Here is a 24,168-nt window from a genome sequence, read left to right on the forward strand (position 1 = left end):
TGTACTAAATCTAATGAGGATATACTTAAAGAAGATCTTAGATTTTTTTAATTCACTTTCATTTTAAAATCAGCTTCACTCCTCTAGGAAATAATCTCTTTATAAAATGAGAAGATAAAATTTTAATACATATCAGAAGAAATGGAAATTTTGAGAGTACAGTCCTATTTAGCAGCCCAGTTTCCTTTTGAATCACTATTCCAATCCTAAGTCCCACAACTTTTTGTCTCCTTTTGTGTGAATGTTTCTTATATCCATCCAATAGAGACAGGATGAAATATCATACTGCTACTAGGTGTTAATTTGTACATCAGACTGGCAGTCTCTTAAATCTGATGTTCATTTACCTTTATAGGTCTATCAGAAGAATTTTTAAATATTTAATTTATTTAATACTAAGTTTTTAAGAAAATACTTGAGTTACAAGAATACAGAGTAAAAAGGAATGATTAATTAGTTGGGTTTAATCAATAAAGAAAAGATGGGTTTTATTTTTAAATTTCTTTTGGTATATAGTAGGTATATATATTTATGGGGTAGTTTTCTTTTTTAAAGGAAGAAATAAATGTGGGTTGATAAAGGGAAAGACTGGGGAAAGGCATTACACATGTTTGGAATGGAATATGCAAAGACATAGACAAGAATGTGCAAGTTGAATGAAATGATTAGAATCAGACAGACTTCACTATAATAAAACTTTATTGTAAGACATAATAGGAGATTAAATAGGTGAGAGAGGTATTAGAAGTGAAAAGTGACTTACAGTTCAGGATTAAAAGTAGCAGCACTTGTAGTAAAAAGTAGTGAGCAATTTTGAGTCCTTAAGCAGAATAGTTAACACACGCACACAAATGGTTTTTGAGGAAGCATATCCTAACAATAGATTGGAATTCAAGGGACAAGATCAGAGGTGCTTCTGTTACTCTAAGTGTGAGTTGATGATACAGTTGTGGCAACAGGAATCAAGAGGGCAAATTGGAGAGATGTTTTCTGTAAAGAATTGTCAGGCTTAGGAGACTGGAATTAATTGAATGTGAATTATAGGAGAAGAGACATCAAAAATACTTTTAGTTTTATACGCCTTGGGCTCAGGAACATGGTAATGTTGTTACTTGTATTGGACATTTTCTAATCAGTTGGAGGATGGGAGCGATACGGAATGTGATTCATAAACTATGTGAAAATGATGACATTGCATTCATATGTAGCTCCCATAGTATTTTCAGGAGAACAAGGCTTTTCTTCTTTGCATTTCTTTATTTTTTTTTTCTTTTGTAATAAAGGTAATTCCTAGACCTGGGACTGGTATAACTATAGGAGAAAAAGGAAACATTGGGTTGCCTGGCTTGCCCGGGGAAAAAGGAGAGCGAGGATTTCCTGGAATACAGGGTCCACCTGGCCTTCCTGGACCTCCAGGTAAATGAGATTGCATTTATGGCCTTGTGCTTATAGCATGCTTACTAATCCATGTATACTTTTTATCAGATCAGTTCCATGGTAAGCATGGAAGTAGAAGACACAAATCCTTTTTAATTGACAGGTACTTCCCAAATCTCACTATACCTTCTCTCACCATATTACTCACTTGTACTTTAAAAAAGCCTAAATGAATAGTGTCCTTTAATCCTAAGATTCCCGTTTCTACATTTTATTTTTTATTGATACATAATTGCACATATTTATGGGATACATGTGATATTTTAATACGTGGGTACAATGTATGGTGATCAAATCAAGGTAACTAGAATATCCGTTACCTCAAGTATTTATCTTTTCTTTATGTTGGGAACATTCAAAATCTTCTCTTCTAGCTGTTTTGAAATATACAATAAGTTGTTGTTAACTGTTGTGAATCCACTGTGCTATGAAACACTGTAACTTACTGCTTCTATCTAACTATATGTTTGTACTCATTAACCAACCTTTCTTCATTGCCCCTGACCCTTCCCAGCCCCTGGTAACCATCATTCTCTCTACCTCCATGAGATCAACTTTTTTCTTAACCTCCTACATAAGAATGAGAACATGCATTTGTATTTGCCTTTCTGTGCCTGGCTTATTTCACTTAACGTAATGTCCTTCAGGTTCATCCATATTGCTGAAAATGACAGAACTTCGTTCTTTTATGGCCGAATAATATTCCATTGTGTATTTATACCACATTTCCTTTATCTGTTCATCCACTGATGAACATTCAGGTTGATTTCATATCTTGGCTGTTATGAATAGTGCTGCAATAAACATGGGAGTGCAGATATCTCTTTGAATTACTAATTTATTTTCTTTTGGATATATACCCAGACGTGAGATTGCTGGAACATATGGTAGTTCTATTTTTAGTTTTTTGAAGAACCTCCATACTTTTCTTCATAATGGTTGCATTAATTTACATTCCCACCAACAGTGTATGAGTTCTCTCTTCTCTGCATCCTTGCAGCATTCTGTTATTTTTTGTCTTTTTGATGATAGCCATATTAACTGGGGTACATTTTATTATTACTATATTATACCAAACAATTCTGAGATTTAATAGGCAAATCATCACACTTTTCATGCTAATAGGGAGGGATATTCTCCCCAAGTAATGCCTAGTTTTGCAAGATTTCCTGTATAAAAATGGCAAGCAGCATTATCCACCTAAAATTTCAGAAACACCTAACTAGAAATCCCCATGGTGATTTTGTTATAAAATAAAATCTTAGAGCTCAATACTGAGTTTTATATTATTGCCTTTGAAAACACACAGTATAGTGGAACATTTCTAATTTGGCCACAAATTGAGTACTGCCCTTATCTAAAATGTTTATTTGGATGTTCTCTGACATAGGGTAATAATAGTGATGTATGTAAAATATCCAGATGTATGTGGTACAGTGCCTGGCACACATACATATTCAATAAATTATTATTCCTTTTCCTTCAAAAATATGTGGCTAATGAAATACAAAATGATGAGATGAGTGATAGTGATCTTTCCCAAGAGAAAGAAAATAAATATAGGTTCCATTATGCTCTAAATGTGAACTTCAGATTCCTAATCTCAAGATAGTGAACTAAATACATACTGTATCTGGAAAATTGAAATAAAGAATTACCTCAGAATGCAGTAAAAGAGATAAGGAGTTGGGAAGTATGAATGAAAAGTTAAGAAGTATAAAGGATAAACTTAGAAGCTCCAAAATTATCTCATGAGGGAGGCCAAGAAGGAAAGAATGGGACAAGAGTCAGCATTTGAAAAAAATAATGGCTGAGAACTTCCATCTATTAAAAAACACATACATCACTATGGAAAAGCTCATGGAGCACTAAGCAAGAGTAAAATAATAGTAATGCAAAGGCCCATAACTAGACACATTGTAGGGATATTTCAGAATTCAGGGATAAAAAGAAGCACTTAAAAACTATTTGAGAACAAAAAGCCGATCACCTACAAAGCAGAGTCAGAGGATGATAATGGAGCACATTTTCAAAGTGATAAGGACAAATTACTATGAATTAGGGATTCTGTGTTATACTAAACTATCATCCTAATGTGAAGATGAGATACATAGGAAGTTTAACACCTTCAGACTGTCTCTGAAATAGTTACTGGAGGTTTTACTCCAAAAAGAAAAAAAGGAATTCTGGATAAAATGAGAATAGCGGTAGGATGCAAGAACCAAAGCTTAGAAAATATATTAGTAAAGCATATTAAGTCTAAATCAGTACTGGTCATTTTTTAAAAAGGTGTTTTAAGTAACAACTTGGAGCTATAATTGTAAACATTATTAACCTGTGATGTGTAGATGCAGAGAGAATAAAGAGAAGTGTTTTGTCTTGTTAGGGAAAGATAATATAATTCTTGTTAACTGTATAAATTTTTAGAAATATATAGGTTTAAGTACATAGGTTAAAATATTAATAGTAGCCACTAGAGAAGAATAGAAATAAAATGTATAACTTACACACCAATTGAAGAAAGAAAATGACTAAAAATCTCTTATATCGTGTAAGTTAGGATTGGGGCAAAATAAAGACAAATCTGGGCAAATAGAAAATAAAATATCAGATGACAAGAAGAAGTTAAATATAAGTCAGTAACTCCAACAAATTTGAAAGAACTAAACACTGATTAAAAGACACTGACTAAAATTGAAATTAAAAATACCTATATATAGTGCGTAGTAGACATATCTAAAGCAAAGTGACAGATATAATCTGAAAATAATGCAATACATACTGGGCAAATGCTATACATAAAACTGGTTTAGCAGTTCTAATATAGTATGAAATATAATTAAATGGAAAATTTGAAACTATAATAATTCTGGAAGAAAATGCAGGAAAAACTCTTCTGGACATTGACCTGGGCAAAGATTATGACTAAGACTTCAAAAGTAAATGCAACCAAAACAAAAATATACAATTGGGACTTAATTAAACTAAAGAGCTTCTGCACAGCTAAAGAAACAATCAATGGAGTAAATAGCCTACAGAATTGGTGAAAATATTTGTAAACTATGCATCTGGCAAAGGACTAGTATCCAGAATCTATTAATATAAGGAACTTGAACAAATCAATAAGAGAAAAAAAAAAACCCATTAAAAACTGGGCAAAAGACATGAACAGAACACTTCTTAAAATAAGACATACATGTGGCCAACAAACATGAAAAAAAATACTTAACATCGCTAATCAGCAAATAAATGCAAAGTCAAACCACAATGAGATACTAACTCAAACGTTAGAATGGCTATTATTAAAAAGGCATAAAATAACAAATTTGGGCAAGAATGTGGAGGTCATAGTTATATATTGTTGGTGGGAATTTAAATTAGTTCAACTACTGTGGAAAGCAGTTTGGAGATTTTTCGAAGAACTACAAGTAGAACTAGCATTCCACCCAGCAGTCGCACTACTGGGTATCTACCCAAAGGAAATCATTCTACAAAAAGACACGTGCACTCATATGTTCATTGCAGCAGTATTCATCATAGCAAAGTCATGGAATCATCCTAAGTGTTCATCAGAAGTGGATTGGATAAAGAAAATGTGGTACATATGCACTATGGAAGAATATGCAGCCATACAAACAATGAAATCATGTCCTTTGCAGCAACATGAATGCAGATGAAGGCCATTACCCTAAGTGAAATAACTCAGAAATAGAAAACCAAATACCATCTCTCTTCACTTAGAAGTGGGAGATAAACAATAGGTATGCATGGACATAAAGATGGAAACAATAGACATAGGAGGCTCCAAAAGTTGGGGAGATTGAAAAGCTACTTATTGAGTACATAGTCACTAGTCACTATTTGGGTGATGAGTTCACTGGAAGCCTAAATGCCACCATCATGCAATATGCCCCTGTATTACTAACAAAGCTTCGTATGTACTTCCTGAATCTAAAATAAAAAAGAGACATTCATATGGATAAATAGATAAATCATATCACAATGATTTAAAATTTATGAATATGTATCTAACAATATAGCTTTGAATGTATAAAGTGAAAACTGATAGCGTATGGGAAATAAACTGACAAATCCCCAACATATCAAGTAGGTGAAAAATAAGGTTATAAATGATTTGAGCAACACAATTGAGCTGTATATATGGGGGAAAGAGAAATACTTTGTGTGCAGCAGAGAATATGCATTCTTTTTAAACATACATGGAATATTTAAAGAAATTCATTCTATTAGAACATAAAGAATTATTTAAAAATTACATGCATGTCATTCTCTGTGATCACAGTGAAATAAAATAACAAATTTACAACAAAATCACCAAAAATGTTTACAATTGTATATTAAGAAACAATATAAATATTTCTAGACATAAAAAAGAAACAAAAGGAAATGACAGACTACCGAATGCTAAACAACAATGAAAGCACCTCATATCAAAACTCATTAATATGGCGAAATCAGTACCTTTCTCACAAAATCAGAAAGACTAAAACGAAATGACTTAAATTTTTGAAAAAAGAAACAAGCACAAACAGAAGGAAAAGCTTGATAAAGATAAAAATAAAAATTAATAAATAGAAAACAAACTAAAAATGTAATTGGATAGGGAAAATAAAAGATATTTTGAGTGAGAAGAGTTTGAAATTAACAAGTTTGCAAATACAATCAAGATAAAAATGAAAAAAGGCACAAATATAATCAGTAAAGAAAAAGATCATTATAAAAATCAAATTTTAAATTACAAGAAAACTATAAATGTGTTACAATATTTTAAATTTGGAAAAAATATAAATTTATCATGAAACAGGAAACAAATTAATTAAAAATGTTTTGAGAAAGTAGGAAACCTCAGTAGATCAATTACCATAGAATATTTTAAAATGTTAGAGATCTCCATGAAAATGCATTGGTTGTATGGGTGGTTTTATCATTTTACAAACGAATTCTACCAAGCTGTCAAAAAGCAGATAATTCCCAAATTTTAAACTATTTTCAGGACATTAAAAAAAATAAAGTTGGTGACAAAACCAATACCAGCCACTGCAAAAACATGCCAAATTGTAAAGACCATCGATGCTACGAAGAGACTGCAGCAACTAACGAGCAAAATAACCAGCTAACATCATAATGACAGGATCAAATTCACACATAACAATATTAACCTTAAATGTAAATGTAAATAGGCTAAATGCTCCAATTAAAAGACACAGACTGGCAAATTGGATAGAGTCAAGACCCATCAGTGTGCTGTATTCAGGAGACCCATCTCACGTGCAGAGACACATAGGCTCAAAATACAGGGATGGAAGAATATCTACCAAGAAAATGGAAAACAAAAAAAGTCAGGGGTTGCAATCCTAGTCTCTGATAAAACAGACTTTAAACCAACAAAGATCAAAAGAGACAAAGAAGGCCATTACATAATGGTAAAGAGATCAATTCAACAAGGAGAGCTAACTATCCTAAATATATATGCACCCAACACAGGAGCACCCAGATTCATAAAGCAAGTCCTTAGACACCTACAAAGAGACTTAGACTCCCACACAATAATAGTGGGAGACTTTAACACCCCACTGTCAACATTAGACAGATCAAGGAGACAGAAAGTTAAAAAGGATATGCAGGAATTGAACTCAGCTCTGCAGCAAGCAGACCTAATAGACATCTACAGAACTCTCCACCCCAAATCAACAGAATATACATTCTTCTCAGCACCACATCACACTTATTCCAAAATTGACTACATAGTTGGAAGTAAAGCACTGCTCAGCAAATGTAAAAAAACAGAAATTATAACAAACTGTCTCTCAGATCACAGTGCAATCAACCTAGAACTCAGGATTAAGAAACTCACTCAAAACTGCTCAAATACATGGAAACTGAACAATCTGCTCCTGAATGAATACTGGGTATATAACGAAATGAAGGCAGAAATAAAGATGTTCTTTGAAACCAACGAGAACAAAGATACAACATATCAGAATCTCTGGGACACATTTAAAGCAGTGTGTAGAGGGAAATTTATAGCACTAAATGCCCACAAGAGAAAGCAGGAAAGACCTAAAATTGACACCCTAACATCACAGTGAAAAGAACTAGAGAAGCAAGAGCAAACACATTCAAAAGCTGGCAGAAGGCAAGAAATAACTAAGATCGGAATAGAACTGTGATAGAGACACAAAAAACCCTCCAAAAAAATCAATGAATCCAGGAGTTGGTTTTTTGAAAAGATCAACAAAATTGATAGACCGCTAGCAAGACTAATAACGAAGAAAAGAGAGAAGAATCAAATAGATGCAATAAAAAATGATAAAGGGGATATCACCACCGATCCCACAGCAATACAAACTGCTATCAGAGAGTACTATAAACACCTCTATGGAAATAAACTAGAAAATCTAGAAGAAATGGATAAATTCCTGGACACATACACCCTCCCAAGACTAAACCAGGAAGAAGTTGAATCCCTGAATAGACCCATAACAAGCTCTGAAATTGAGACCATAATTAATAGCCTACCAACCAAAAAAAGTCCAGGACCAGACGGATTCACAGCCGAATTCTACCAGAGTTACATGGAGGAGCTATTCCAATCAATAGAAAAAGAGGGAATCCTCCCTAATTCATTTTGTGAAGCCAGCATCATCCTGATACCAAAGCCTGGCAGAGACACAACAAAAAAAGAGAATTTTAGACCAATATCCCTGATGAACATCGATGCAAAAATCCACAATAAAATACTGGCAAACTAAATCCAGTAGCACATCAAAAAGCTTATCCACCATGATCAAGTGGGCTTCATCCCTGGGATGCAAGGCTGGTTCAACATATGCAAATCAATGAACATAATCCAACATATAAACAGAATCATAGACAAAAACCACATGATTATCTGAATAGATGCAGAAAAGGCCTTTGACAAAATTCAACAGCCCTTCTTGCTAAAAACTAACTAGGTATTGATGGAACATATATCAAGATAATAAGAGCTATTTATGACAAACCCACAGCCAATATCATACTGAATGTGCAAAAACTGGAAGCATTCCCTTTGAAACCTGGCACAAGACAGGGATGCCCTCTCTCACCACTCCTATTCAACATAGTGTTGGAAGTTCTGGCCAGGGCAATCAGGCAGGAGGAAGAAATAAAGGGTATTAGGAAAAGAGGAAGTCAAATTGTCCCTGTTTGCAGATGACATGACTGTATATTTAGAAAACCCCATTGTCTCAGCCCAAAATCTCCTTAAGCTGATAAGAAACTTCAGCAAAGTCTCAGGATACAAAATCAATGTAAAAATCACAAGCATTCTTATACACTATCAACAGACAAACAGAGAGCCAAATCATGAGTGAATTCCCATTCACAATTGCTTCAAAGAGAATAAAATACCTAGGAATCCAACTTACAAGGGATGTGAAGAGCTCTTCAAGGAGAACTGCAAACCACGCTCAACAAAATGAAAAGAGGACACAAACAAATGGAAGAACATTCCATGCTCATGCATAGGAAGAATCAATATCATGAAAATGGCCATACTGCCCAAGGTAATTTATAGATTCAATGCCATCCCCATCAAGCTACCAATGACTTTCTTCACAGAATTGGAAAAAACTGCTTTAAAGTTCATATGGAACCAGAAAAGAGCCCGCATTGCCAAGACAATCCTAAGCCAAAAGAACAAAGCTGGAGGCATCACACTACGTGACTTCAAACTATACTGCAAGGCTACAGTAACCAAAACAGCATGGTACTGGTACCAAAACAGAGATGTAGACCAATGGAACAGAAAAGAGGCCTCAGAAATAACACCACATATCTATAAGCATCTGATCTTTGACAAACCTGACAAAAACAAGAAATGGGGAAAGGATTCCCTATTTAATAAATAGTGCTGTGAAAACTGGCTAGCCATTTGTAGAAAGCTGAAACTGGATCGCTTCCTTACACCTTATACAAAAATTAATTCAAGATGGATTAAAGACTTAAATGATAGACCTAAAACCATAGAAACCCTAGAAGAAAACCTAGGCAATACCATTCAGGACATAGGCATGGGCAAGGGTTTCATGTCTAAAACACCAAAAGCAATGGCAACAAAAGCCAAAATAGACAACTGGGATCTAATTAAACTAAAGAACTTCTGCACAGCAGAAGAAACTACCATCAGATTGAACAGGCAGCCTGCAGAATGGGAGACATTTTTTGCAATCTACCCATCTGACAAAGGGCTAATATCCAGAATCTACAAAGAACTCAAACAAACTTACATGAAAAAAAGAACCCCATCAAAAAGTGGGCAAAGGATATGAACAGGCACTTCTTAAAAGAAGACATTTATGTAGCCAACAGACACATGAGAAAATGCTCATCACCACTGGCCATCGGAGAAATGCAAATCAAAACCACAATGAGATACCATCTCACACCCGTTAGAATGGTGATCATTAAAAAGTCAGAAAACGACAGGTACTGGAGAGGATGTGGAGAAATAGGAACACTTTTACACTGTTGGTGGGACTGTAAACTAGTTCCACCATTGTGGAAAACAGGAAGGGGATCGTCACACACTGGGGCCTGTCGTGGGTGGGAGGAGGTGTGAGGGTGGAGGGATAGAATTAGGAGATATACCTAATGTAAATGATGAGTTAATGGGTGCAGCACACCAACATGGCACATGGATATATATGTAACAAACATGCACGTTGTGCACATGTATCCTAGAACTTAAAGTAAAAAAACAAAAACAAACAAAAGAAAAACACCAAAAAAAAGGCAAAAGGTATGCTATAAAATAACAACAAAAAAAGTCAGTTTAATAGCATTGATACTAAACAACTAAGGAGATAACACTAGCAATAACCCAGTCTAATTTATGAACGTAGAAGCAATAATCCTAAATATCCAGAAACATATTAAATTATATGATATTATGACCAAGTAGATTTTACTCCAAGATTGCAAGGATGGATTGAGGTTACTGTGATTCAGTACATTGACAGAGTAAAAGAAAACAAGCCAACAGATGCGGAAAAATTAGTCAATACAATTCAATACCCATTCATTTTTAAAAGAAAGCTAAACCTCTTAAACTAGAATTAAAAGAGAGTTACGTTAACTTGATGAATCTATCTGCAGGACTGTATGGGAAATGTCATGCTTTGTGGTGAAACATCAGGAACATTTTTATTCAAGTCAGAAATAAGATCAAGATACTTAGAGTTACCAATGCTGTTTGTCCTTAAAGTGGAGATCCTAGCCCATGCACTAAATCTGGAAGAAAAAATGGTGGTAAGAATGGGGAAAAAGCCCAAATTTCAGTTATTCAGAGACCATCTGATTATCTACCAGAAAGCTTTAAAAAATCCATTGACAAATTCCCAGATCTTAAAGAGAGTATGTGTGCAAGATGGCCAGATCTGAGTAGCATACTTAATTTGCCTTGCTCTTCACCAGCAAACATGTAAGAGAAAAAAATACACTTCACAATTGTAATAGTATTAAAATGCACAGTAGTTATAAAAGAAACCCATGAATAACCCCAACAATACATGTGTAAGACTTCTTTGCAGAATTTTGTAAATTATTATTAAATAATATAAAATTACTAAATAAATGGAGAAATAAACTTAATTATTACCCAATGTGAAAAACCAATATTATAAACAGTTGATTCTACCAAAAAATAATCTTTAAATTCAAATTAATCCCATTCAGAATCCCAACCAGTTTTTGAAAATGAAACTGACAAGTTGATTCTAAAATTTATTTAGAAAAGTAAATTTGTAAGTGTAGTGAAGATGGTTTTAAAAAAGAACAAAGATGAGCATATTTTCCTTAGCAGTTTTGGAAACATTATTAAGTTATAGCAACTAAAATGTGTGTTAATGGTGCATGAATCACCAGTGTAACAGAAGAATGTCCAGAAACAGAGCCATGTTTATATGGGAACTTCAAAATACCTTTTTATGTTGTTAATGACTTTCTGGTATTTTTAAGATTATCAGATCATAGTGTCAAAGGATGGGGTTACTAGTAATTTCCAAAAGTAATAAAGCTACTTTAAATTATTATTTCCTACCCTCAAACTGTTACTTACATTCTTTGAAATTTTTCAGCCTTTTTTTCAGAGTTTTGAATCTCCTAGAAAAAAAAATATAACCAGAATTATATGTTAAAGGAAGATCTTATCATTATCTAATGTCTCAATGATAACTAACGTAACATCTCTAAGATGAGATCATTTTGATCACTTTTTTGAATCTTAGGGGCTGCAGTTGTGGGTCCTCCTGGCCCTCCTGGATTTCCTGGAGAAAGGGGTCAGAAAGGTGATGAAGGACCACCTGGAATTTCCATTCCTGGACCTCCTGGACTTGATGGACAGCCTGGGGCTCCTGGGCTTCCAGGGCCTCCTGGCCCTCCTGGACCTCACATCCCTCCTAGTAAGCTATATTTTTCTCCTATTAAGTTCTTTTTTTGTTTTTGTTTTTGTTTATTTTGTTTATAAGTAACTCTAGCTAAAGGTTGGCCTCATTTGTTGCATTTCTGATATCTAAGAAATTCTACTACTGCTTTACTTTTTGGGTTTTGGTAGTTCTTGGATGTTTACATTTACTCTTCAAATAGTATTTATCAACAATGTTATATTTTCCTTTTGCTTATAGGTACTTGTATTTCTTCAGAGAAGTAACTGAAAAGCTTGTCAGGCTTTCTTTTGTTTAATCTTCTTGATATTTCACAACAATTAGCTTACTATCCTTTCTTTATCTTACTCAGGTGATGAGATATGTGAAGCAGGCCCTCCAGGCCCCCCAGGATCTCCAGGTGATAAAGGACTCCAAGGAGAACAAGGAATGAAAGGTTTGATCTCCAGACATACTCATTTCTTCATTTTCTTCATTCTTTCAAATCATCAGCAAAATCCCCTGTATCATCCGTCACACCTTAGCCACTGATTCCCATGGTCATACCCCAAGACCATCTCATTACCAATAGTGTTATACTTACATGATCTTGGTTTCATGCATCCCATTTTTTGCATCGTTCTCTTCTTTCTAGCTTACTACCTCTAGTAACCTGACTCCAGCAATACTCCAACCCCACTGAGACCTAGCAACTTTGACTAATGCTTAACTTTTTGATGTCCTTTCTTCCCTCTTAACCTAGCTTAAATTCCATTGTCAATCACTGTAATCAATTCTTTTCATAAATCCATGATTCCTTTGCCCTTCTCTCACTTCATTATACTCACTTGGAACAAAAGCATTATCCAAATTTCCACATTTTCTGAGCCTGCACTTTTTCTTCTCTTCTCAAATTTTAGCAGTTCCTCCCCTATTCTGACCTTGCTTCCTATTTCACTGACCAATTAAAGCAGTAACAAGAGAACTTTCACAGATTGTCACCACCATATTTACTTACCTACTTGTGCCTGTGCTCATAGTCTCCCTTCTTGCATATAACTACTGCTCCTATCTAAAGCCAGTTCTTCTATTTATACAATAGATTCCATTTCCTCTTATTTCCCCAAGGATTTTTTTCCAGCAATTTTTGCCTCTCCCACATCACCAATTTTTTCCCTCTCTATTCAGTCATTCCCAGGAGCATACAAATATGCTTTTTTCACCTATCTAAAAAAAGTAGGGTAATCCTACATTCCCTGCCAGCTGGTTCTCTATTTTTCTATTCCCATTTGCAACAAAACTTCCTAAGAATTTTCTACTCTCCTCTTGTTTTCTCTTAAACATAACTCCAATCAGGATTTTATCCCCTCTTCCCCCAACTCCCCACTGCCTACCACTCCACAAATGCTGGTCAGTTGCCAGCAGTCTATATCCTGCTAATCCAAATGTCAGGTCTGTCCTTTTTTTGCTTGCTTTTTGCCTTCTTTAAACATTTGCATCCCTTGGCTTTCAGTACATTACATTTCTTGTTCTTTTTCATTCCTCTGTGGTGTACATACGTGTGTGTGCGTGTATGTGTATCCATCTAATTACCATCTAAACCAAAATATAGAACATTTTCAGGACCCTGGAAGACTCTTGTACTCCCTACTCAGTACCCCCCAAAGGTAATCACTATTTTATCCTCTGGCATATATTAATTTGCCTAATCTTGAACTTTGTGTATATGGAATTATACTGTATGAGCTCTTTTATGTCTGGTTTCTTTAGCTAAATATAATATATGTGAGATATATCTATGTTTTTGTTTGTTGCAGTATTTTTCCACCATTCTTTGGTTTTCCACTGCACATTACCTCAGTATTCTAGTGTTGATGGACATTTGGTCTGGAGCTATTGTGAATAAAGCTGTCATAAATATTCTTGTACATGTATTTTTTGTAGGACATAAACACTAATTTTTATTGGAGATATATCTGGAAATTGAATTGCTGGATTACAGGGTAGGTGTAGGTTTTGTTTCATAGATATTACCAAACCATGTTCCAAAGTGATTTTTGTTAGCATTTGCTTAGTGACTTGATTATGAACTACTTTCTTTTGGTTTTTATATTCTCTTTTGTAAAGTGCCTGTGTTTATCTTTAATTTTATTATTGGATATATGTATTAAAACTATCTTCTCTTTTGTTAACTTTTGTTTAACAGAAGTTGCTAATTAAATGAAATCAAATTAATCAATGTCCTGTTTTATCGTTAGTACTTTTTATGCACCGTTTTAGAAATCTTTACTTACCTCAAAGGTCTTATGATATTCCTCTGTGTTTTCTTCTAGACACTTTATTGTTTACCTTTCGCATTTTGATCTTTCTTCAATTAATTTTTGTGTGTAGTTTGGAGTAGGGATCAAAGTTCATTTTTCCCATATGGATGTCCAGTTGAGTCAGTACTATAGAACAAAAGATCATCAATTATCCCAATGAATTGCATTAGCACTTTTTTGTAGATCATATGACCATATGTGTGTAGGTCTGTTTCTGACTGCTGTATTCTCTTCTGTTGTTTCATTAGTCTCTCCTTGCACCAATGCGATGCTATCTTAATTACTGTGGCTTTATTGTAATTCTTGGATATTCTAGGTTCTTTGCATTTTTGTATGCATCTTAGAATTATCTATCCAACTTTTAAGTTTAAAATGCTCCAAGATTGAATCCTTGTTCTTCTTTTCTATCTAAACTCATTTATTCAGTCTCGTGATTGTTAATACCACCTAATTGCCCAGGACTTCCAAATTTATGCCTCCTATCCAGATATAACTGCTTTCCTCTAGATTTGTGTATCCATTTGCCTAGTCAACATTTTGAATTTGACATCCTGATCAAACTGAAGTCTTGATTTCTGCCACCTCCTCCCCATAGTTGCTCCACTCACATCTTATGCTTCTTATTAAAAAGCAGGCCACTTTAGTCTTCTAGTTGCTCATGCTGAGAACCTTGGAGTCATCCTTGATTCCCCTCTTCTTTTGTATTTCATATATGATCCATGAGACCATCCCATTGGCTCTACTTTCAGATATGTCTATAATCTAACCGGTTCTCATCATTTTCATTGCAGTCACTCTGGGATGAGCTACCACCATCTCTCTCCTAGATCGTTGCGACAGTAGCCACTTAAGTGGTTACCCTGTTTCCATCATTGCCTTTAGAGGCTATTAACATAGCAGCTAGAGTCATCCCTTAAAAACTTAAGTTATAACAAGTTGCTTTTTTAAAAAAAAATTTCTACTAGATTCTCATTTCACTCACAGTAAAAGCCACAGCCTTTATGTTTCTTATATTCCTATATGCCATTTGTTGTAAACTGTCAACTTTCTGACCTTGTTCCCCTCCCTCATTCTGCTCTAGCAATCTGGTCGGCTTGCTGTTCCTCGTATATACCAAACATGGCTATTCTTTCTGCTTGGAATGTTCTACACTCTTATGCACATGTCATGTCCTTTAAGTTTTATCACATATCAACTTCTCAATCAAGTCTATCCTGACTACCCTATTTAAAATTGCAACCCCCCACCCTTCCCTGAGTATAGTTTTATCATATATCAACTTCTCAATCAAGTCTATCCTGACTACCCTATTTAAAATTGCAATCCCCCACCCTTCCCTGGCATACTCAATACCACTTATGTAGTTCTGTTTTTTCCTATAAAAATAATATCTTTTAAAGCATATTAAATATTTAATATATATTTAATTTTTTTTTAGAAAGGGTCTTGCTCTGTCACCCAATCTGGAGTGCAGTGGTGCAATCACAGCTCACTGCAGCCTTGATCTCCTAAGTCTCAAGCAATCCTCCCACCTCAACCTCCTGGGTACCTGGCGAGTACAGGCATGCACCACCATGCCTGGCTAATGTTTTTATTTTTTCTGTCGAGATGGGGTTTCGCCATGTTGGCCAGGCTGGTTTCGAACTCCTGACCTCAAGCTATCTGCCTGCCTCAGCCTCCCAAAGTGCTGGGGTTACAGGCATAAGCCACTACACCCTGCCTATACTTAATATTATATTAAAATATTTCATATATACATTTTGATAATTCATTTCTTTTATTGATTATTATCCCTTTCCCCTGGTAGAATGTGAGGCATGTAGACCTGAATTTTTATCCATGACTTTTATCTTTTGCTCACCAGTGTAACACAAGCATCTGGAACAGTTCTTGGCACACAGTAAGCACTCAGCAATTTATTTGTCATAAATTGATTCAGGATATAGGCTTCTCCAATCACACCATTAAGTGGAAATGCTGTCCCTTAGTGCTGACATTTTTAGAACCAATCTATTGAAGGTATATGTACCCCTTTCAGTAACATTTGTTTGTTATTATGATTTCACTAGGTGACAAAGGTGACACTTGCTTCAACTGCATTGGAACTGGTATTTCAGGGCCTCCAGGTCAACCTGGTTTGCCAGGTCTCCCAGGTCCTCCAGGTAAACCATTCTGCCTCAGGGCAACCTTCTAAATATTTTTTGGCTAGATTTTGTAGAGCTTATACTTTTAGAATGTTACCGTTTCTCATTTTTATAGCTAGTCACTCATATCTGTAAATAATTAAGTATGAAATGCCTCTATTTGTTATCAAATTAATTATGCTCTTGTTTCTAATACCTGAAGCTACCAACATTTTCTATTAAAGCATTTTGACAATATAATTTCGGGAAATATATCTTCCCTATTTTCCACATGAAGAAGAAAATCACTTATACAGAGTCAGACTTCTTTTTTCCAGAATACTGGGAGAAAAGTTCATAATACCTAGCCCCTGAATATAGTTTCCAGTGGCAGAGATTCCAGTCATTGGGGATGTATCACATGTTGTCGTTCAGGAATAGGGGTTCTATCGGAGTTTGACAATCAACTGCCAGTATTCCTCTCTCTATATATAACTCATCTATCCCCCTTTCCAGTCAAAACTGTATGTGATATCTGTCAGACCCTCAACTGTTTCATTTAACTGCCCCTTAGGATATCCCAGTATTCTCTTGAAATTACATTTTATGTTGAGTCAGGGCTGGGAATAGAGACCAGATCTCTTACCTTTCTGTCTAGTGAGTCTATGAAGGACACCAATTCATTTGGAGTTTGGGAATACTTTCAACAAATCTTGTAGACATTATTGGACGTTAGTAATCTAGCCTTGTACCTCTAGTCTCATGGTTCTCAAACTTGAGAGTGCATCACCTGGAGGGCTTTTTGAAGCCCAGACTGCTGAGCCTCACTCTCAAAGTTTCTGATTCAGTAGACCTAGATGAAGGCTCAAGAATTAGCATTTCTAATTAGTAGCCAGGTGGTGATGATGCCACTGGTCCAGGAATCCATTTGGAGAACCACTGCTTTAGTAATGTTTCCTCTAGTCTTTGGGCTGCAAATGTTTCTCATAAACCAAATTTCAGGGAATGACAAACCAAAGAAAGGACTGGTAAGGATCTACGAAAACTGCATAAGTCAGAACAAAGATATTCAAACCTTTTCATAATCTTTTTCTCCCTTTGGCAAATGAAAACATCATAGGAACCCAGGAAACGTTGTGCATAGTATTTGCTAGTTGCAAGGTCTGAGAAGGACTGCTTTGGAGTTGGAAGTTTCTTAGGATACAATATTGTATGTAACATGAAATGTTAAATTTATTTTAAAAAGGATGATTATCTCATTTTGAGAACATAAAAGGAAAATACAAATGTGACTTAAATGGGATTGAATGGGATTCTTATTTTAAAAACTTGACTTTCTGACTTGATGATTTCTGTATGAGCTTTGTCAGGAGTTCAAGCTCAAAGCTTACATTATTATATGTGTGTGTGTGTGTGTTTGTGTGTGTGTGTGTTAGGATCCCTTGGTTTCCCTGGACAGAAAGGTGAAAAAGGACAAGCTGGTGCAACTGGTTCCAAAGGATTACCAGTAAGTTTTGAGTATATTATAAAACAAAAAGAAGTAGAAGGAAGGCATTTTACACATTGATTTTCAATTATTCATATACATACACACGTATATAATTTCATTTTTCTATTAAGTTGTACTTTGTTTGATTCCTTGACTATTCCTGACTCATATGCCTCACTTGATTCAGCCCTTTGTACATTAAATGTTATTGGGTGGGTTGAAGGGGTAAACTGGAGAGAAGAAAATGTTAGAAAAAAAGAAACTGATTTTCTTTTTCTCTTTCTTCTTTTTCCACTCTTTCTCTTTTTTTCCTTACCCACTTCAGGGCATTCCAGGAGCTCCAGGTGCTCCAGGCTTTCCTGGATCTAAAGGTGAACCTGGTGATATCCTCACTTTTCCAGGAATGAAGGGTGACAAAGGAGAGTTGGGTTCCCCTGGAGCTCCAGGGCTTCCTGGTTTACCTGGCACTCCTGGACAGGATGGATTGCCAGGGCTTCCTGGCCCGAAAGGAGAGCCTGTGAGTTGGTTTGATGTTTTTCGTTTTGTGATGTTAAATTTTCACTTAGAAATGTTTTCTAAGTTAATTTAAAGGATGGGCCTGATGCTGAGATAAACACCCAATCAATGCTTAAAACAGTGTGACCATACAGTAATGGCACATTGTTACTGACTGTAGGGTTTCTTCACTACTCTTTTCTTTCACTTGTTTTGTAAACTTATTTTTCTTAACCCTTTAATATTGAATAATATTTTCTATGAATAGGTGGGCAAGAGGTTAAGATGTTTATGAGACAGTATAAGGTTCCCCATCTCTTAACCCCCACATATCTTTCCCTGGGTTTATTTAAACCTCATGACTGGGTATGGTGGCTCACGCCTGTAATCCCAGCACTTTGCGTGGCCGAGGTGGGTGGATCACCTGAGGTCAGGAGTTCAAGACCAGCCTGGCCAACATGGTGAAACCCTGTCTCTACTAAAAACACAAAAATTAGCCGGGCATGGTGTTGGGCACCTGTACTCCCAACTACTCGGGAGGCTGAGGCAGGAGAATCACTTGAACCCGGGAAGCAGAGGTTGCTGTGAGCCTAGATTGCACCACTGCACTCCAGCCTGGACAACAAGAGCAAAACTCCATCACAATAAATAAATAAATAAACCTCATAACCAGCGATTTAACTTGTTTCTCTCTCCCTCTCTCTGTCTCTCTCTCTCTCTCTCTCTATATATATATATATATACACACACACATATATATATAGTAAGCTTAGAGATCAGTACAAGTAGATAACCATGTTCAATGTGCCACAGAACTGAAAGATTTAACATAAATGAACAATCTTATTTTGTACATAGCACACAGCCCAGGATATTTAGGTAGGAAGTGATATTTTATAATGTTATCTAGACTATAACCCTTCTGACTTACTCTAAAATGTAAGCTGCATAAAGCCAGAGTTTTTTTGTATTTTTGGTTTTCTGTTGTATGACCAGCACTTGACACATAGTAGGAGCCCAAAAATATTTGTTGGAGGAATGAGTAAGTGGAATGATCACATATACCATCCCATAATACCACTCATTTGTATAGCTTTTAAGAAGAACTATTTATGGCTATAGCCTTTCCCCAGTTGTATTCAGTACCAACCTACAGATAGTTGTTGTATCTATATGTTTCTGTATTAAACTTTTCCCTTTTTAGGGTGGAATTACTTTTAAGGGTGAAAGAGGTCCCCCTGGGAACCCAGGTTTACCAGGCCTCCCAGGGAATATAGGGCCTATGGGTCCTCCTGGTTTTGGCCCTCCAGGCCCAGTAGGTGAAAAAGGCATACAAGGTGTGGCAGGAAATCCAGGCCAGCCAGGAATACCAGGTAAGTCTACTGTGTTTTGTGTTAAATTTGGTGCTTAAAAACAGAAATTTATTATGTTTTGGCTACTCATGGCTTCCTTTCCCAAGAAATGTGATTCCCTGGCCATTTATATTTGAACTCTTCAGAGCATCTTAGCAAGGGATCACAATGTTTTTTGTAAGGGGGTTTCTCTTTAAATCTTCTCTGACTGTTTCATTGTTACTGTTAATTTTGTTCTTTTAAGTACATGATACATAATGCAAAGTTTAATAAATAATTATAGCAGAAACACACAGGTAACTACCACACACATCAAAAAATATAATGTTACCAGCATCCTAGAAACCCCTAACCTTCTCTCCCTGTCATTTCCTAATCACAAGTCCCTTCTTCCTCTACTGTCTTGACTTTTACATAATTTTCTTCCATTACCCCTCTATTTTGTGACCTCTGTATGCATTTTTAAACAGAGTATTTTAATTTTGTTTCTTTTTGAACTTCATGTTAAAGGAATCATAGGGTAAGTGTTTTCTATATTAACTTTTTGTGTGGCTATATATAGTATGTTAATTTTTATTGCTATATAGTATTTCATTATACGTATGTTTGTGTGTGTGTGTGCGTGTGTGTGTGTGTGTTTTACAGTTGATTGATCCATTCTATTGCTAATGGTCAATTGGGTTATTTACAGTTTGGATCTATTATGAATAATGCTTCTGTGTACAGTCATATAGATAGATAGGTAGATAGATCCCTATATCTCTTTGTGTTCATGTGCTCACACTTCTCTAGGGCAAGAGTTGGCAAACTACAGAACTACAGTCCATGGACCACATCCAGCCTACCACCTGTTATAAATAAAAGTTTTATGTGAACACTTCCCCAACCATTCACCTTTGTCTGTGGTTGTTTTTGCACTACAACTGAAGAGTTGAGTAGTTGCTACAGAGACCGTATGGTCCACAAAGCCTAAAGTATTTACTCCGGTCCTTTACACAAAATGCTTACCAATACCTGGGCTAGGTTATGTGTTTAAGATTAGCATTTTCAAAGCATAGGATAAGTGCATCTTCCACTTGAGTGGATAATTACAAACTATATCCAGACCAATTGTACCAATTTTTAACTACCACAAGCAGTGTTGAACATTTTGTGTTGATTTACATCCTTGGAAACATTTTGTATTGTCAGACTTTTACCTTTTTGCCAATCTGTTGAGTGTGATATTTTGCATTTCTCTGATTATATTAAAGTTTAGCACCTTTTCATGTGTTTATTGGTCATTTGAATTTGCATTTGTGAAATGCCTAATCAAGTACTTTGACCAATTTTATATTGGATTTTTTTTATTGATTTAGAAGAGTTATTTATATATTCTGTGTATTAGTTCTTAGTTACCTATGTATTTTGTGAAAAGAAATCTTTACCTATTGTGGCTTGCTATTTTTATTCTGTATGGTGTCTTCAATGAGCAGAAAACAACTTTTACATTATCAAAATTATCAATCTTTTCTCTCATGGTTAGTGCTTTTTGTGTCATGTTTAGGAAATCTTTTTTTTTTTTCTTGAGCCCATTTCAAGTTCATGTTTCCATTAAGAAGTAGATACACTTGAACTTTGCACGTGTAAAACCTAAATGTACCTATTAGCCAAAAGAAGTATTTTCCTTGTTTACTACAGTTTGATTTTTAATGCTCTTTTGGCCTACATTTTAAAAATACTTACATAGATAACACCCTGTTTTAGGGTTTTCTAAAATGGACAGATGGGTATGATAGATAGATAGATAGATAAACAGATAGATAGATAAGAGGTGATTTATTATGGGAATTGACTTACATGATTATGGAGGCTGGGAAGTCCCACAGTAGGTCACCTGTAAGTTGAAGAACTAGGGAAGCCAGTAGCTTGGCTCAGTCCTAGTCTGAATGCCTGAGAACCTGAGTGGCTGCTAGTGCAAGTCCCAGAATCTGAAAGCCAGAGAACCCGTAGTTGTGATGTCCAAGGGTAGGAGAGGATGGGTGTACCAGTTTCAAAAGAGAGAGAGCAGTGAATTCACCTTTTTTTCTGCCTTTTTTGTTGTATCCGGTCCCTCAGCTGATTGGATGGTACCCACACACATTGGGTGAGGGTCGATCATCCTTATTCATTTCACTGATTCAAATGTCAGTCTCTTTTGGAAACAGCCTCACAGACATAACTAGAAATAATGCTTTACCAGCTATATCAGTATCTCTTAATCTAGCCATGTTGAAACCTAAAATTAACCATTATACATCTTGAATCATGGAAGTCCTTAAGGCTGTCATATCCTTTTTCTTTTTGAAATTCTATCCTTCTGTTTTATATCTTTCTTGAATATATAGTGGAAGATTGTTTTTCTTGTGAATTTTTGTTAGTTTACATTTTCAAAACATTACTGATAGTTTTCTTTTTTGTTTTTAATTAAAAAGAGACCTTTAGTCGAGTAAATACTTCTCATTTACCACTGATTTACTCTTGCTTTCAGGTCCTAAAGGGGATCCAGGTCAGACTATAACCCAGCCAGGGAAGCCTGGCTTGCCTGGTAACCCAGGCAGAGATGGTGAAGTAGGTCTTCCAGGTATGTGAGGAATTTATTTCAAAGTATCTTCAACACTGATGGCTTTTTTTTTTTTGACGGAGTTTTGCTCTGTCACCCATGCTGGAGTATAATGGGGTGATCTCGGCTTGCTGCAGCAACCTCCAACTCCCGGGTTCAAGCAATTCTCCCTGCCTCAGCCTCCCGAGTGGCTGGGATTACAGGCGCCCACCACCACACCCAGTTAATTTTTGTATTTTTAGTAGAGACGGAGTTTCTCCATGTTGGCCAGGCTGGTATCGAACTCCTGACCTCAGGTGACCCACCTGCCTCGGCCTCCCAAAGTGCTGGGATTATAGGCGTGAGCCACTGCACCCAGCCCTGGCGGCTTCTTTCTTTGAACGTTTTCCTTTCCATAACTGCTCTTTCTCCATAGGTGACCCTGGACTCCCAGGGCAACCAGGCTTGCCAGGGATACCTGGTAGCAAAGGAGAACCAGGTATCCCTGGAATTGGGCTTCCTGGACCACCTGGTCCCAAAGGTATGTTGGAATGGGCAGCAGGCAGGGTAGCTTAGAAGATTAGCATGATGTTATTCTTTGATAAAATTCATTCAACAAATAAAATATATTAATTGTACCTTTTTTCTCTGTGCTATAAAGAATGTAAATAAAAAATCTTAGTGTATTTTCATTGTAAGTTCGTTCATTATCTTTATCTAAAACAGTCCAGACAGGAAAATATCTACATTTTAGATATGCAAAAGTGATATATAAGCTTAGAAATTACAGGAATTGTCTTTTGTGTTCACCATAGTATTCTCAGGGTTTAGAACAGTTCTTAACACATAGTGTGCACTTGTTATTTATTGAGTTAATGGATTTTTTAAACAGAAAACAGACTTATTGCACATGTATAGCCAAGTAATATTTTATGCTAAATAATATTTTCTTGATTTATTGAAATTTTTTAGGGCTTATGCTTCAGTTCTGCTTTATTCCTCACAGAATTTATTCTCACAAATGGCAAGAGGACACAGTGGTCTGAGGACAGTTCTTAAATATATCTTTACTCATTTATACAAAATGCTTTCAAAAGTTATCGGGTTTGATTTTATGTGTATATGTATCTATAATATCTGCAGTTAGTTTTAGTCCATTTCCAAAATTATATGGTAGGCCCTTTGTCATACTGCATCCAGATATAAGCAGAAGAAAAGTTCTTGGGCATTTTTGTGTGGAATTCATTCCTTACAATTTAGTCCTATCTTATTATATAATAGCCCTCATTTTCTTCAGAAAAGCATATGTTCCACATACATTAGCTCTATGTGAAAATAAAAGGAATGTAAGGTGATTGAGGGATTGTAAGGCTTAATCTTAGGTAGTAGAATGTCATTGTGCTTTTAACATCTTACTGTTGTCACTAAGCATGATTAGAATGTGGCTTTGGGAATTTGAATATCTTTCTTAAAGTGTCTTTCCTTTGGTGATTAAAAAATGACTTACCATTTTACAGGCTTTCCTGGAATTCCAGGACCTCCAGGAGCACCTGGGACACCTGGAAGAATTGGTCTAGAAGGCCCTCCTGGGCCACCTGGCTTTCCAGGACCAAAGGTCTGGGACATTTTTATTTAATCCTTCTCATTTTCTTATCTTTCCCACCTTCCTTATTTCTAGCTCTCTATTTTGACTCAGATATCATCCCAAGTCCCAAGTCTTTACTATAAATATATAGATAAAATAACTTATTATATTTCCATTTAAAAAATATTTAACCCCAAATCATGTTTAATAGTCCAAGAGGTCACATTTGGAGAAAAAAAAAAACAAAACAAATTTCTGTACCTATTTTTGAGTGCCCAGTTCTTTAATTAGAGAATACAGGCATACCTTGGAGATATTGCAGATTTAGTTCCAGACCACCACAATAAAGTGAATATCAAAATAAAGTGCATCACACAATTTT

At 35.6% G+C, this 24,168-nt stretch overlaps 1 protein-coding gene across 5 annotated transcripts in view; it reads left to right on the forward strand.

Annotated features, from left to right (window-relative positions):
• COL4A5 (collagen type IV alpha 5 chain) overlaps nucleotides 1–24,168 on the forward strand; it is a 264,145-nt gene that overhangs the window by 144,864 nt on the left and 95,113 nt on the right. For all 5 annotated transcript variants that reach the window (XM_074029887.1, XM_065538251.2, XM_065538253.2 and 2 more), the window contains 10 exons: nucleotides 1,284–1,416; nucleotides 11,727–11,900; nucleotides 12,235–12,318; nucleotides 16,252–16,344; nucleotides 17,742–17,812; nucleotides 18,120–18,311; nucleotides 19,494–19,662; nucleotides 22,151–22,243; nucleotides 22,638–22,742; nucleotides 23,719–23,816. In XM_074029887.1, the coding sequence (XP_073885988.1) occupies nucleotides 1,284–1,416; nucleotides 11,727–11,900; nucleotides 12,235–12,318; nucleotides 16,252–16,344; nucleotides 17,742–17,812; nucleotides 18,120–18,311; nucleotides 19,494–19,662; nucleotides 22,151–22,243; nucleotides 22,638–22,742; nucleotides 23,719–23,816 (1,212 nt within the window). The remainder of the gene's footprint in view (nucleotides 1–1,283; nucleotides 1,417–11,726; nucleotides 11,901–12,234; nucleotides 12,319–16,251; nucleotides 16,345–17,741; nucleotides 17,813–18,119; nucleotides 18,312–19,493; nucleotides 19,663–22,150; nucleotides 22,244–22,637; nucleotides 22,743–23,718; nucleotides 23,817–24,168) is intronic.

The sequence above is a fragment of the Macaca fascicularis genome, chromosome X (genome assembly GCF_037993035.2).
Source record: "Macaca fascicularis isolate 582-1 chromosome X, T2T-MFA8v1.1".
NCBI classification, from domain to species: domain Eukaryota; kingdom Metazoa; phylum Chordata; class Mammalia; order Primates; family Cercopithecidae; genus Macaca; species Macaca fascicularis.